The sequence below is a fragment of the Chlorocebus sabaeus genome, chromosome 18 (assembly GCF_047675955.1).
Source record: "Chlorocebus sabaeus isolate Y175 chromosome 18, mChlSab1.0.hap1, whole genome shotgun sequence".
In the NCBI taxonomy this organism is placed as follows: Eukaryota; Metazoa; Chordata; class Mammalia; order Primates; family Cercopithecidae; genus Chlorocebus; species Chlorocebus sabaeus.
In genome coordinates this window covers 56,832,429-56,850,150 of record NC_132921.1, presented here as the reverse complement: position 1 = coordinate 56,850,150, position 17,722 = coordinate 56,832,429, and the positions used below count along the sequence as shown (strand labels likewise).

Below are 17,722 nucleotides of genomic sequence, written 5' to 3'. Positions count from 1 at the left end.
AAATAACGACTGGAGATTTTAAGATACTTCTCTCAGTAATTTATAGAAGAAAAAAAATCCAATGATACAAAAAAATTTGACATTACTAGTAACAAATTTGTTTGATCTAATTTGTATGTACAGAATCCAATAACTGTTCAATACACATTCTTCTTAAGTACTCAAGGAATGTTGACTGAGCTGAATCATATACTGGGCCATAAAGCAAGTAAATAAATATCAACAGATTGAAATCATATAAGATGTATTTTCTGAGCACAGTGGAATTAAATTAGAAATCAACAGGCCAGTGCGGTGGCTCACGCCTGTAATCCCAGCACTTTGGGAGGCCGAGGCGGGCGGATCACGAGGTCAGAAGATTGAGACTATCCTGGTTAACATGGTGAAACCCTGTCTCTACTAAAAATACAAAAAATTAGCCAGGCGTGGTGGCGGGCGCCTGTAGTCCCAGCTACTCAGGAGGCTGAGGCAGGAGAATGGTGTGAACCCGGGGAGGAGGAGTTTGCAGTGAGCCGAGATGGCCCCACTGCATTCCAGCCTGGGCGACAGAGCGAGACTTCGTCTCCAAAAAAAAAAAGACACCAGTAACAAAATTAATCATAAAATAAGAAATCACAATGGATATTTTAAAAGATTTTTAACTGGTCATGAAAATGTAGTATCAAAATTTGTGAGATGCAGTTTAAGCTATGTTTACAGGACCATTTATAGCTTTAAAATGTCTATTTAAAAGAAGGAAAGTTGAAAAATAACACTATCATCCTTTATTTTCAGTAGTTTAAGATGGCAAATCAAACCCAAAATAGTAAAAAGAAGGAAATAACGTAAACAAGAACAAAACTCAATGAAATAAAAAGCATTAGGAGAAAATTCAGCCAAAAGTTGGCTGTTTGAGAATATTAATAATCAATATTAACAATCAATAACCCTTGGCAGAAATAATCAAGAAAACAGAAATTCCAATTTCAGAAAAATTAAAAGGGGGGGCATTAGTACATACGCTATAGACAGTAAAAGGAAAATAAGGGGATATTAATATAGGCAGTAAAAGGAAAATAAGGAGATATTAACAACTTTATGACAATGTATTTAATAATTTAGGTAAAATGGACAACTTCTTTGAAAAACATAACTTATAGAAACTGGCACAGGAAATAGAAAACTGGAACAATCCTCTATCTGTTAGAGAAACTGGATCCATCATTTAAAATCTTCCCTGAAGAAATCTCCTGACTCAGACAGCGTCAATAGGAAATTATTCTAAACCATTAAGAATAAATAATACCTCACACTATTTTCTTCCAGAAAACAAAAAGAATGCGATCAGTTCCCAATTCTTTATGAAGCTGCCGAAACCTGACAAGGACACGAAGAAAATGACAGGCCAAAACATCTCTCATGAATACAGATACAAAAATGTTAGACAAAATTTTAGCAAATTAAATCCAGACTTATTAAAAAGATAATACATTATAACCAATGAAATTTATTACAGGACCATAAGCTGATTTAACTTTTGAAAATTAATCAATGTAATTCACCAAATCATCAAAGTAAAATCCATAAAACCATCTCAACAGATAAAGAATTTAATGAAATTCAGTATCTACTCACAATAAAATCTTTCAGAAACTAAGAATAAAAGCATTCTTAATCTAATAAAACTAACTTACAAAAATTTGTACAGCCAATGTCATCTTACTAATGAAATATTGGATTCTTTCCCCTTGAATTCAGGCATAAGACAAGAATATACATCACCATTTCTATTCAACAAAATAAATAAACCAACACAAATCCATGGTATAAAGAATAAAAGAAAGGAGAAAACAAAGTAAAAAGAAATAATGACTTAAAAAGAAGACTTACAATTGTCATTATTTGCTGATGACATAATTAAGTGCATAGAAAACCCGAAAGAACCTATAATAAACCATTAGAATAAGTGAATATAATAATTAAGGTCAATACATAAACTATATTTCTATATATTTCAAAAAACAATTAGAAAGTGAAATTTAAAAACCAATAGCATAACTGCATCCAAGAAAACCCAAAACACTAGGAATAAAGCTAACAAGAGATGTGCAATACCTCTACACTGAAATATTGTTGAAAGAAAGAGTTCACAAAATGGAAGGATATGCCATCTTTGTTGACTGGAAGATTTACTAATAATACTGTAGAGGATAATCAGTTTCCCTGATGCTGACCTCAAAATTCCATGCAATCCCAATAAAAATTCCACAAACTTTTTGCAGACTCACAAGCCGATTCTAAATTTTGCATGAAAATGCAAAGGGCCCAGAATGGCCAGGAAAATCTTGAGGAAGAAACACTAGAATATACATACATTTATCATAAGCTACAGTAAATAAGACATAATTAGTACAACGACAAACAGACCAACAGAACAGAGAATTAAGAAGCAACCCACATATACAGTCACAACAAAACAACTTACATCTAATGGTTAAGAATGATCTTTCCAATAAATGGTGCTGGATCAACTATCACATGGACAAAAATGAACCTTGAGTCCTATCTCAGATTATATACAAATTTAATTTGCAATGGATCATGAATAAACAAACTTATACAACAAAATATACATGTATCTTCATATCATCATGACTATGACATAGGAAAATATTTCTCAAACAGGATACAGAATTATCCCTTCAAAATATTGATAAATTGGACTTCATTTAAATTAGAAACTGTTCATCAGACACCACTGAGAATAAAAAGACACAATTTTCAAACTGGGAGATACCTGCAATATATATAGCCAACAAAAGACTTGTTCCAGAATATATAAAGAATGCCTACAAATCCATATATATGTGTGTATATATATGACTATTTTAAAATTTTAAGCCCATTTTTATATTGAGTTCAGTCTACATACATAGAACTCAACTTAAAAATGGGCAGAAAAGGGATATTTGGAAAACCTTTTGGGGATAAACATTGTTACCTTGATTATAGTGGTGATTACATGAATTTGTCAAAAACTCATCTAACTATATACTTAAAATGAATGGATTCTATTGTATGTGAATTATACCTCATATCACTTTTTCCCTGAGCACCAGAATTATAAAGTCCCCACTGTCTGCTCCAACATTTTCAGATATTCTTCCTACATAATACTTACTACAACTATAATTTCAAATGTGTAATGATTTAAGGTCTGTCTTCCCCGTTACAGGTTTAAGTTCTGTAAAGACTGCACCCATGATTATATTTGCTTATTACTGGAGCCCCCAATCATCTAGCAGCAAATAGAGGAACTCAGTAAGTGTTGAATGAAAAGTGATTGTGCAATATGAACACCTCAAGATTTAAATTAGGAGGCAGTATCATTCTGCCAACTTTCATGTTTTTTAATTATCAAAATTGCCTACTCCACCTTCACATCTCCACTTGGAAGTCTATCAGACATGAAATCTCTGATACTTCCCCTCACCCTCAAGTCGCCTTATCCATATTCTCAGTCATGGTAATTCCATCTTTCCAGTTGCCCTTCTGAAAACCATGGAGTCATCCCTAATGTCAAAGGGACATTCTTTCAGTTCCCTAGTATTTTTGCAAGCTACTTTCGCTGATAGTAATATAGTTCTGGAAATTTGCGTGCGCGCGCGCACACACACACACACACATTTCTGTTCTTCACAGTAAGATATATCTAATCTCTTTACCTATCTGGACTCAATTAGTCTTCTGAATTTTATATATACTGTCCAGCAAACAGTGAACATCATTTTTTTTCCCTAAGATACTTGAAAAAGAAGGTAGGCAATGATGTTGGTAAAACGCTCCCTATAATATCAATTCAGAAAAATGTGCCCCCGTAGACAAATTCTCTATGAAATACAGGAATACTGCCTTTGTGGAACTTTCCACATCCTTAATGGCAGAAGTAATCACATCTTCTGCTGTTTGAAATGTACTCTGAATACAAAGTATTTCTAAAAGAGCACGTTATTACACTGTAGAATAACTATTGAGTTGTCTTTCAATTATAGAATTTTTTGGTATATAAAAAGTTTTGTTATACATTCTTAAAGGAATCAATTATCTTTCTCTACAGTTTTCTCTTTTGCTTTTATTCTCAACACAGCCTTCCTCACTTCAATATCAGAGAGATACTGATAACTTAATTTGCACTAAAACTCACAAAAATAAACACTTCAGAGACATTTCATTCATAGTCTTGCTTCCTGTTTTTAATGTCAAAATGTTTTAACTAGACACCTTTAATTGTGCAGCACCATGCTAGGTACCACTGACAGAAAAACACTTGGACACCAAGCTATGGCAGGTGAAGGAAAGGGGAGAACTCTGAGATGACCACCAAGCTTCTGACTAAGAGAACTAAGTGTTTATAATACTACTTGCTTGAGACAGAAAATATGAAAATACTGGCTGTGAACTTTTTCCCCCTTTTTACAGCAGGGAACAACAGAGGGGGAACTGAGGAGAAATGAGTTTTGTCCATATTGTTTTGAGAGGCCTGTGGAATGTCCAAATGGATATGTATATTGGAAGCTGGATTTATGGCTCATACTCATAAAAAAGATCTATATTTAGTAACCATCAAAGTTTAGATGGAACACCCGAAGTCAAGAATATAGGAAACCATGAGTATGGATAAAATCTCCCAGGAAGAGTGCATATAATGAGAAAATGTTCAATAATGGAATAGTAACATTTAATGGACATCGTAAAAATGATGAGCTGAGCAGCCAGAAAAAGATAACTATCATGGACACTAAAGAATAAGTTTCAAAGGAAAAAATAGTCAGTATTATCATGCTTACCAAAAAGACCAGTGGTCCCCAACCTTTTTGGCACCAGGGACTGATTTTGTAGAAGGCAATTTTTCCACTGATGGTGGCCGAGTGGTGGGAGGGGCAGCGAGGGATGATTTCAGGATAAAACTGCTCCACCTCAGATCATCAGGCATTAGATTATCATAAGGAGCATGTAACTTAGATCCCTTGCATGCACAGTTCACAACAGGATTCACCTTCCTGAGAATCTAACGCTGCCACTGATCTGACAGGAGGCAGAGCTCAGACAGTAATGCTCTCTCACCTACCGCTAACCTCCTGCTTTGCGGCCCAGTTCCTAACAGGCCACAGACTCATATGAGGCCATGGCCTAGGGTTTGGGGACCCCTGAAATAAGACAACATTACCCTGTTTATCGAACACTTAAAACATTATTAAAATATCAAAATTTAAGAAAAGTTATTTCCATAACTTTAAATGAGAATATAGATGCTTTCTTTTTTTTTTTTTTTTTTACTGTAATTAAAAAAACAAGGTACAGAACAGTGTTCATGGCAAGGTTCTACTTGTGTAGAAAAGAGCAAGGTATATATTTATATTGGCTTTTATTGCATAAAAAGCAGGTGGAAGACAGAGGTTGACAGTAGGTTTTTGCATGGCTTTTTGTAGTCCTTGGTGTTCTAACCATAGCAAAGTTACCTATGGTAAAAATTTAGTAAATGTTACAAATGTAATATAACCTGCTAATCTTCAAAATGTTCCACAGCTCTAAGCATGTGTTCCTTCACCTTACTTGAATCACACCTGTAAAAAGGAAACTCTATAAGATCAAATTTTAGTCAGAGAAGTACCTTAACAGATGCTCTGCCAGGACAGTTGCTGAACCTGAAGACTAATATTATCATTCTTACTAAAGCGTTTGGAAGAAACAGCTAATCACACGCTACCCAAGGGCTCTGCTCAGAACGTCAAATATGATGTTACCAAAAAAAATGCAACTTAATTTCAAACAATATATAAAATGTAAGACTACATAGCTTCAACCAACTTTTATTAACAGGTCAGACTTTTATTCTTTGTACAGATATCTTTATAAAAATACTTACAAAAATTTTAAGTGTATATTTAAATAAATTTAAAACTCAAGAAGTGTATTTGGCTAAACTGGGGATATTTCAAACTCAGTACTCATAATGAATTAAGTAAAAACAAGATAAGGAATTCCAGTCAGCTTTCAGCCTTCTTTTAAAATCAAGACATGCTTTTATGTACCCAACTCAGTGGATGGCATCACCATCAGTCAAGTCTCCAAACACTCTCTTCTACTCTTCATATCTACTCAGTAACTGAATCCTGTTAGTTCTACATCAAATACTCCAGAACCTAAAGCCCCTTTCCATCGATATCCTCCAATGTGTACCAATATCTTTATTATCATCATCATCACCAATATTCACTGAGTACCTTTACATGCTGGACACCATGAACTGTTTAACTGCATTCTAATAAAATATATAATAGGTATTATCTTTCTCATATTGTAAAAATGATTCATGTTAAACAATATCAAGTGAAGCTGACACCACAGAAACAGGAATTATATTTTTCTGAAATCCTCAAAATGTTACTGGATACTCCCTTTGAAAGGCAGAGAAATTTAAGGTTCTTTATACCTAACTGTACATTAGAATTACCTAAGAAGCTTTTGAAATACTGTGACAGGTCTGCCACAAAGACCTACCAAAGGAAAAAAAAAAAAAAAAGAAATACTGTGACAGGGCCCTCAGCCCAGATCGATTAAGTTACTGGAAGTTTTTAAAAGTTTTCCACATAATTCTAATGTGTAGCTAAGGCTGAGAAACACTAGACTATATGATTATCCAGGTTCTTTCTAGCTTAAAAATGTTTGATTATACAGAAATACTTTCAGACTGTGTGCCTTAAAATGAACTACCACAATAGAAAGAACTATTTTCTCCCCAAGTTTTTTAATGAATAAAAACTTTTCTTGATTGAAATTGTTCTCTCATAATTCTTTGCTAAACAAATGGTGCCTACCACTTTGTATATGCTAATATTAGATAATAAAAAATAAATTAACAATAACTAACATGAAATCAAAACTTAGAAATGCCATTTCTTCAAAGTATGTTTGAGAAGGAAAAATCTGCATACACAAAAAAATAGCCACACTTTCTATTGGTAAAATTGTTCCTAGGTGGGGGCAGGGGATGAGGACTGAAAAATGACCTATTGGGTACAGTGTTCCCTGCTGGGGATAATGGGTGCACTAAAAGCTCAGACTTCACCACTACACAAGAAATCCACGTAACAAAACTGCACCTGTACCCACAAACCTATAAAAATAAATTTAAAATGGTTCCTAATTATGAAAAGAATTATGTCAATAGTTTGTTGTTTCAGAAATTAAACACCAACTCTGAGAACCAACGTTTAAATGATGCCTGCAAGGTTTACCAAGAATAGAGTAATAGAGGCCCTATCTATCTACACCAAATGGAGCCAAAGTAGTGCTCATTTTGAATTGTCAGCTTTTTATAAATTCTATGTCTATTTCTCTGCCATCTTGGCTGTCAAGTAACACTGCATATATATATGTCTGTTTACAGAACAACTCCTCCCATTTTTGCTATTTGCTGCCTCCTGGCTTAAAATTAAGAAAACAAGTCAGTTAAAATGTGTGTAAGGTGAAGAGCAAGTTTGTTATAAAGTTATAATGCTTTGGCATCAAGAAAAAAGACACAAGGCTGAAACTAAGAAGCGAAATGCCTAAGTGTTAGTGCACTGGCATTAGAAGTTATTTTCCTCCTTTTACTCTCGGTGTTTAGATTCTTGACTTTTAGATTCTAGCTAGTGCTCGATCTTGGCCAGTTCCAGACACATGAAATAGAACTATAAATAAATAATTCTTCTCTTTAGAGGACATGAGAAAAAACTGAAAGATAAACTTACATATAATTATGAACACATTTCTAATTACCACCCTATTCAACTGAAATGAAGTGAAAAACCCCATTCTAGAAAACTTAAGTAAAATCATCCTAAAACAGTTCTTTTTCAGACTCAAATATTTCCAACTATAGTTAGTAACACCCCATCAGCAAAGAGCAAAAAATATTTTTAAAACGCCAGAGCAGATCTAAAAAAGAACTTATAGAAATTCTAGAAATAGAAAAATATATATGAGGAACTCAAGGGATAGGTATAACAGATTAGGACCAGTGAAAAATGAACTGGAAAACTCGTCAGAAAAAAATATACCTAGAATGATAAATGGTTGGAAAAGTCTAGAGGGATTAAGAAACATAAGGATACAGTTACAAGGTCTAGTCTAAGTTTAACTGGAGTCTTATGGAAGAATTATTTGCTTGAAGAGATAATGACTGAAAACTCCCAAAACTGATGAAAGACATGAACCTACAGATTTCAGAAATCTCAACAGACACCAAGCAGGATAATTAAAAAGAAATCTTCCAATATCTAACTAGTGTGAGAAAAAGAAAATTTAATTAAAAAAAGAAACCCACAGCTAAACATAACTGAAACTGCTAAAAATCGTAGACAGAGCAAAACTCTTAAATGCAGTCAAATAAACAGATTACCTTCAAAATATCAACAATTACATTGAAAGCTGAATTTTCAATAGATACAAGACAGAAAACAATGCAAGGATAAATGTAATGTGCTAATAGTAAACAACAACTAACCTAGTATCTGTCCTTGGAAAACATCTTCTAAGAATCATAGTGAGCCAGGTGTCGTGGCTCATGCCTATAATCCCAGAACTTTGGGAGGCCAAGGCAGGAGAATCACTTGAGGCCAGGAGTTTAAGACTAGCCCGGGCAATATAATAAGATCCCATTTCTCCAAAAAATACAAAAATTAGTCAGGCATGACGGTATATGTCTATGGTCCTAGCTTCTCAGGAGGCTATGGCAGGAAGACTTCTTGAGCCCAGAAGTTCGAAGCTGCAGCGAGCTATGACCATGCCACTACATTCCAGCCTGGGTGACAGAGCGAAACACTGTCTCCAGAGGAAAAAAAAAAAAAAGACTGATGGTGAAATAAAGGCATTTTCAGACCCAAACCAAACCAAAACAAAAATACTGAAGGCTGTCTCACCAGCAAAGCAGTGCTAAAGGAAATACTAAGGTATGTTCTTTAGGAGGTGAAAAAAAAGTGATTTAAGCTAGAAGGTCATAAATGAAGGGAGGAACAGAAAGCATCAGAAATGGTAAGTAACTATGTGGATGAATCTAATGAATACTGATTTCAAAAAAAAAACAGTAATAACAACCACTTGTGGGTAAACATACAGAGACTTAAAATACATGACAACAACAACGAAAAGGTCATTGAGGGAAGGAACAGAAATGAAGTATCTGATGGTCCTTTGACTGGGATGTATGTTATAATCTATACATTAACCAATAAAAGAATACTAAATATGTAAGATTTCCCAACTATAAAGAAAAAAAAGGAATAATAAAAAAAATAATTATTGGCCATGCACAGTGTCTCACACCTGCAATCCCAGCACTTTGATAGCTAGACTGAGTTTAAAAAAAAAATCTACATCCTACACATAATATCTCTAACACAAGAAAACAGAAAGGAGAATACCATGGAAATACTAAAGAAAGTTTATTTAGCTATACTAATATCAGACAAAGTAGACTTTAAAAGAATTACTAGAGATAACAAGGGATAATTCATAATGATGTTACAAGTGGGGCGCAGCACTTTGGGAGGCCAAGGCAGGCGGATTATGAGGTCAGGAGATCGAGACCATCCTGGCTAACATGGTGAAACCCCTTCTCTACTAAAAATACAAAAAATTAGCCAGGTGTGGTGGCGGGTGACTGTAGTCCCAGCTACTCGAGAGACTGAGGCAGGAGAATGGCGTGAACCCAAGAGGCGGAGCTTGCAGTGAGCAGAGATCACGCCACTGCACTCCAGCCTGGGCAACAGAGCGAGACTCCGTCTCAAAAAAAAAAAAAAAAAAAAAAAAAAAAAAGAGCTTTAACGAAAATCAGTCAATCCACAATTTGACTTGTACATTTTAAACATACATCTCTTAGTAATTGATGAACAAACAAACAAAACATTGGAAAGGCAAAAAAAAAAAAAAAAAAAAAATCATTAAGGCTAGAGGATTCAAACAAGATTAACACACTTGACCTAACCTAATAGACATATATAGAACTCTGCACTCAGCGGCTAGACAATACATATTCTTTTTAAACACACATGAAACATTTGTAAAAACTGACCATATGCTGGACCTTAAAACAAATATCAACAAATTCCAAAGAACTCAAACTGTAAAATGTTATTTAACCACAATGCAATAAAGCCAGAAATGAAGAAAATAAAATACCCATGTTTGGAAATTAAGAAATAAATTTTTATCAACCAATGCATTAAAAAATAATTATGAAAATTAGAAAATATTTAGAATTAAATAAATGTAAATATACTACATATCAGAACTATGATTAGAGGAAAACTTATGCCCATTTTAAATGCATTAGAAAGCTGAAAATTGATGAAAGAGGCATTCATCTAAAACTTAGAAAAACAGCAAAATATACCAAAAGAAAGTAAAAGGAAGAAAATCATAAAGACCAGAAATTAATCATAAACAAAAACATACATAAGGTGACCAAGGGCAAAACTATTTCCATAATAATAAGATGAGGTTTGCCTTTTATGCTAAGTTCACACTTAGAATGATGGTACAAAAGCAATAGTGGATATAATTGCTGGAATCTCATTATAAATCAAGGCAATGACATCAAACTATTATTAGTCAATGTATTACTGACTGCCCCACACTTGCAGTTGAAGAAAAAGATAGTTTCAATTAAAAATGTACCTGATGAAGCAGTAAAGATTATTTAGTAAATTCTCCATGTCTTGTAAATAAATATTCAGTGACAAAATGGGAAAATAATAAACATTATCTGTCACAAAGTAAAATAATCAAGAAAAAGCAGTTTGTGATTGAGTTGCCAGCTGAACTAGGCACCGTTTTCACAGAACACCATTTTTACTTGAAAGAACAATTGTTAACTATATTTATCCAGGCGTGGGTATTTGGCAGACATTTTCTCAAAAACAAACAGTGAGCGAGAAAATCAACTGATAACATCTGTTGCCAAGATCAAATTTGAATTTTCAAGCAAGAATTTGGAACATGCAAACTTATCTATCACCTTGAGCTTGACAGCATCCCCATACTTAGGCACTTTTCTGATGAGATTAGAAGTGATTTTAACCAATGTAGTCTTTAGTATCACACAAAAAAATATGTTAATGTTTGGAAGAACTGTTTAACTCAGTAAACTTACACTTTCCAAATCACCGAAGCATGATGTTATAAAATTATACATGAGCAAAAATCTATTCAAAGCGTAATAAAGACCAATGGGCTTAAATGTACCAGAATAAGAAAAATATAATGATACAATTTAAGATTCCATACTGCAACTAACCTTAAAAAAAAATTTTAAAAAGTATTGAGATCTGCTGTAATATCAAACAAGGTTATGTACAAAAATCTGAAAAGGCTATTAAAATACTCTTCCCCTTTCTAACTACATGTCTGTGTGAGACTGCATTTTCTTCTTCTACTACAACCAAAACAAGATACTACAATGCAGAGGTAGATGTGAAAATATAGTGTCTTCTATTAAGCCAGACATTTAACAGAAACTTGTAAAAATGTAACATGATGCCATTCATCTCACAAAGATAGTTATTTTTCCTTTAAAGAATGTTATTTATATTGACATGCAATAAGTTTATTATTTTTAACAAACTAATTTTTTTAATTTGTTTTAATTTCACAACTGAGAAAAATTTATAATTTATATTAACAATATAACTCACATCAAGCTCTTTTAAGTCCTCAATAATTTTTAAGAATGTAACATTCTTTGGTTCTGAGACCAAAAGGTTTGAAAAATGCTGCAACAGAGCACAATCAAAACCAAAAGTTGATTCTTTGAAAAGACTTAAAAAACCCATAATAAACACCTGGCAAGAGTGATCAAAAAATATTTTAAAGAAGTCATCACAAACAATGACATCAAAAAGAAAATTATCATTACAGATAGTGTTGACATTATGAAAATAGGATTGTTTCAAGAGCTTTTACTTTATTTTCATGGTAATTAATGTTCAAATTTATTAAAATGCTAAAAACCACAACTTACCAAAATAGGAAATTTATAAAATATAGAAACTGTCATATAACAATTAAATAAATAAGTAAATAAAAACTTCCTTGCAAAGAAAATTTCAGATTCAGATGGCTTTTCTAAAGAATTATACCAATCATTTAACAATGAAACAAATATTATGTAAATTCTTTTGGATAAGAAAAAGTAGAAAATTCTCCAGCTCCTTTTATAAAGCTAGCATAGCCTCAAAATAAAAACCAGATGAAGGCATTATAAGAAAGGAAAATTACAGGTCAATTACACTCATGAACAAAGATGCAAAAATCCTAACCAAAATTTTAACAAACTGAATATAGCAAGTTCTTTAAAAACACCATGACCAAGTGGGTCATCAACAAGTAGGTTAATTACAAGAATGCAAGATTGACTGAGCATTAAAAGTATATCAGTATATTTTACCACATTAACAGATTAAAGAAGAAAAATCTTATGATCATCTCATTCGATGCAATAAGTACTTGATAAAATTTAATGTCCATTTAAGATATAAATTTTTACTTTGCACACCAGAAACAGAAAGGAGCTTCCTTAATCTGACGAACGTTATCTACAAAACACTACAGCAAACATCATACGTAATGGTCAAACAGTGAAAACTTTCCCTTTGAGATCAGGAACAAGACAAGGATGTCCTCTATCACCACTTCTATTCAGGAATGTACTGGAGGTCCTAGCCAGAGAAGTAAGGCAAGAAAAAGAAATAAAAGGTGTAAGGATTGACAAGAAAGAAACAAAACTGATTATTCACAAATGATATGATTGTGAATACAGAAAACTGAAAGCATCTACAGAAAAACATAGAAGAGCTGAACAAGAATGTGAGATTCAAATCAATTGCATTTCCATGTGAACAGCAAATGCAGTTAGAAAATAAAACTTAAAAAACAAACACTCGATTTAAAGTGGCCTCAAAAAATATAAAGTATTAAATACCTAGCAATAAGCCCAATGAGAGAGGTGCAAATCATCTATAGGGAAAAATCATAAAACTTCATTGACAGACATTAAAGGACTAAACAAATGAAAATATATACAGTGCTCACGATTTGGAAGACTCAATTTTGTAAAGATACCAAGTCTTCCCAAACTGATTTATAGTTAAGGTAATCTGAATGAAAATCCCTACAGGATTAGGTGGATGCGTATATAACTTGACATACTGATGTTTAAGTGTATACGGAAATGCAAAGAACCAGCAGCCAAGATATTCTTGAAAAAAAAAAAAAAGGAATAAGAACTTCTTGATTATATATTAAGTACGACGAGAGTGGAATTCATACAAACAGACCAAGGAAACGATATAAACAGATCAGACACAGACCCACATATATATGGACACCTGATACAACATATATTGCATGACAAAAAAATATACTGTGTTTCGTTTTTCCAAGAAATAATGATGGGACAAAAAACTATCCACATTGAAACAAATGAAACTGAACCTATTCCTCACGTCATTCACGAAAATAAATTCTACCTAGCTGGTAATCAAGTTCATGACAACTGCCACAAGAAGAATTATTTCAAGTTCAAAACAAAATGTACTGATTAAAATATCCCCCAGTGGGATGTATCTTAGGGACAGGCATTTTATTGTTAGTGGTAATTTTGGTTCATTACATTGTTCCATGTTTTATACAAAGTAGTATAAAGCAAATCACAAAAACAAAGAAGCTATGAAATACTTGAGTTATGTCAGAGGGACATAGGAGCCAAATGAAGAGGCTTCCATTGATCAGAGAAACAAAATTTCAGCATAACAAAGAATGACTGCAAGGGATTTAAACATTAAAAATCCAAAAATGTATTAAGTTCAGATAATAAAAACAAAAATATTAAAATGGTAACCTAAACAGGTTGCTAGATACTCACTCATTCTGAAAATTGATAAAGGGAAAGAATCTAGTGTTTATCATGCATGACTTTCCCATGGGGACTCTCTAGTTTCAGGATAACCAAATATTTAATGAAAGGAAGTTTCTCTCTTTAAAATAATTACAGCTAATAAATGCAGGAGTGAATATAAAATCAGAAATTCACCATTCTGTGATCCCAAAGTGAAATACAGGTTCTGGTCCATGAGCATCAATGACTATTAAAACTATTAAGTGATAGGTAGACAGGGAACTTTATAATGGATTGATCAGGCTGGTATCAAGTATACCCACTGATCAATCGTAACATTACTAAAAATGGAACGATCAAATATGTTCTTCCTGATCTGATATTATGGGAAATACAATGCACCACCACCAAAATACTCTTACCAAAAATCTAAACCTCACTAATTAAGTCTCTCTAATTACTAGTTTACATGAAATAAGAGAAACAAAGGAACACGTTAAAAGACCATGAGAATACAATTAGCCAAATCCAGAATGTTAAAAATTCTACACAACCTATGACTCAGTTCCTTTAACAAATAAATGAAGATTTAAAAAGATAAAATGATACAGATTAAAAGAGACTAAGGCACATATCAACCAATGCACTATGTGTACCTTGTTTGAATTCTGAGGCAAACAACTATTTAAAAATTTAGAGTTTTTTTTTTTTATCACTTCTCGGCCTTTTGGCTAAGGTCAAGTGTAAAACATTTAGGTTTATTTTAGGTAACAGATAAAAATTGAAAACAGATTGAACATTATAAGACAGAAAGAAATTATGGTTAACTTAGTTGGGTAAGAGAATAGTCCTGTCTGCTAGAGATGCATATGGAAATACAGTATTTACCAGTCAAACTGTAAGATGTCTGGGACTTGCTGTGAAATACTTCAGATTTACTAACAAATTACTTGAGCATTCAAAAATTAAAATAAATAGGTAGGTAGGTAGGTGGACAGGTAAATGAATAACTTTCTCAGGGACAGACTCAATTTTAGGTGAATTCAAATTAAATATAAAACAAAAAAGCAAAATAATAAAGCTTTTAGATAACATAGAATACTTTCATATTCTCAGAGTAAAGCAGGATTTACTAAACAAAACTTAAAAATCATTCAACAAAAATATGCCATACCATAAGTAACTATAAAGACTGTCTACTTCACATGATTTTAAAGGTACTTACTGCTGGTAAAAGAGACTGCATATTTTGATTAGAATCTGCTATTGTAGCAAGGTACACCAAGTTTGTGTGCAACATCTGCTGATACCTATTAAAACAAAACAAATATCAATATTAAAAAATAATTTTCTTCCTATCTGCCTAAGTACAAACAGCATTGTAATCATTTCTAAAGTTTCATTAAAAATTTGTTACCTGAACATCAATAGCACTTCAATTTTTCCTATGCTGTACAAGTTCCAAATAGTAAATATTTAAATATAATGAGCTCAGAGATCTTACCATGTATGCTAAATAGTATTATAATTATTTTATATGCATATATATCTCAATTCACAAACCAATACTATGAGGTAGGAGCTCTTTTCTCCATTTTACAGAAGAGATACTAATGTTCAGAGGGGTTGAAAACTTGTACATGATTGCATAGCTAGTAGATGGAATAACTGACATACGTAATAGGTCCATACTAGTACATTGAGGTTTTTTTTAAAAAGAACTAAATAAAGGAATCCAGTGAAATGTGCTTCTCCCAGCCGGGCACGGTGGCTCACACCTGTAATCCCAGTCCTTCGGAAGCCTGAGGTGGGCAGATCACTTGAGGTCAGGAGTTTGAGGCTGCAGTAACCCAGCTACACTTTCCCTCAGTCTTTCTAATTGGCTGTCACTGTGGGGGCTTGGAGTACAAGATCTGTGAAGAAGGCATGTCTGTAGGTTTGTTTTCCTGAAGACCAGTGAGCCTCACCACGGACCAGGGGAGCTTTGTAAATGCCTGCATAAAATGTTTTCCTGGCTCACACCTGTAATCCTAGTACTTTCGGAGGCCGAGGCGGGCAGATCACCTGAGGTCAGGAGTTCAAGACCAGCCTGGCCAATATGGTGAAACCCCATCTCTACTAAAAATACAAAAATTAGCTGGGCGTGGTGGTACACGCCTGTAATCCCAGCTACCCAGGAGGCTGAGGCAGGAGAATTGCCTGAACCCAGGAGGCAGAGGTTACAGTGAGCCGAGATCGTGCCACTGCGCTCCAGCCTGGGCAACAGAGTGAGACTCCATCTCAGAAAGAAAAAAAAAAGAAATATGCTTATCCCTTTCCTTCGGCCATTTTCATTTTGCTAAAAACCTCAAACCCAAGTACAGTCAATATGTTCTGCCAAAACGTAGGAAAGGGGGTTGGAACCACACATTTTTTTCCTTTTCACTACGGTAGCAGTGACCAACAATTTATGCCCGCTGTGTTTATACTACCCATCTATCAGGACTCAGCATATAAAGAAGGCAATGAATAGGCAGTCTCCAACTACAGAAAAAAAGAGATACGCTAAAACAGGATGGAGGAAATGTTATAACACCAACAACACTCAATATTAACTTTAAGAAAATAAAACAAATTCTCATTATCAGCATTACGTGGTTAAACATGCTTATTGTAATCTTACCTATGAATTAGTTTAGCTAAGCTTCTCTTCACAATTTTAAAAAATTAACTGACAAAACCATATTAAAATTAGCAGTGATCCAATCACTAGTGTTTTGTTTCAGTGCAGGCATACAAGCCCCATGAGTACAAACTTAAAGCCTACATCAAATTGTTAGGCTTTCTAAAATTTCATTTACGAAAAATGCTAAATACAAATTAAAACAATAAAAATAAGTTTATCCAGCTAAAGGGCTCTAATTCAGATTCCAAATTAATTCATTTTCTAAAATAGACACCATAAAAGGAATCCTAGTTTTTCTTTTGTTCGTTTTGGTTTTTTTTCATTTGTTTGTTTTTTTGAGACAAGGTCTCACTCTATCACCCAGGCTGAAGTGTGCAGTGGTGCAATCATGGCTCACTGCAGCCTTGACCTCCTGGGCTCAAGCAATCCTCCCACCTCAGCCTCCCAAGTAGCTGGGCCCACAGGCGCATGCCACCACACACAGCTAAATTTTGTATTTTTAATAGACAGGGTTTTACCATGTTGCTCAGCCTGCTCTCAAACTCCTGAGTTCAAGCAATCGGCCAGCCTCGGACTCTCAAACTACTGGGATTACAGGCATGAGCCACTGTACCCAGCCAAATCCTAGCATATTCTTTGCTACTTATTTTTTTCCTGCTACAAACAACAGGTTTCACAGCTTTTTTTTTTTTTTTTTTAAGAAAGGAAATAACACTGTTTCTTGCTGACCTTAAAATAACGCTTTCACAAACAAGGCCATGCTTTTAATGCTTTGCCTCACATGGACGCTATGTTGTCCAATCAGACATGATACATCTCTGATAGCTAATTTTACATAAAATGGACAAAGAAATAATTATATTGTACTGAATTATACATAATGGTTAATTGTGTTGTTGAAATTCTTCAACAGCACTAACAGGGACCACTAGCTAGAACTATTTCATTATTACATAGAGATCTAGAAAGGAACTTAAAATATAGTGTTCCATATCTTGCCATTTTTAATTAGAACACATAACCTGTTTCACTCTAGTCCTTCAAGTTTTCCTTTGCTTGAGTATTAGTATGGTTGCATGACATGAGATTTGCTGAGGACCACTAACCAAACCATACTAACAGACGTGGTTTATTCATGACCC

At 33.7% G+C, this 17,722-nt stretch overlaps 1 protein-coding gene across 3 annotated transcripts in view; it reads right to left on the bottom strand.

The window, feature by feature from the left end:
- The window catches only part of SS18 (SS18 subunit of BAF chromatin remodeling complex), a 71,516-nt gene that overhangs the window by 43,015 nt on the left and 10,779 nt on the right, over nt 1-17,722 (bottom strand). For all 3 annotated transcript variants that reach the window (XM_007974403.3, XM_007974402.3, XM_007974404.3), the window contains exon 3: nt 15,141-15,225. In XM_007974403.3, coding sequence (XP_007972594.1) covers nt 15,141-15,225 — 85 coding nt within the window. The remainder of the gene's footprint in view (nt 1-15,140; nt 15,226-17,722) is intronic.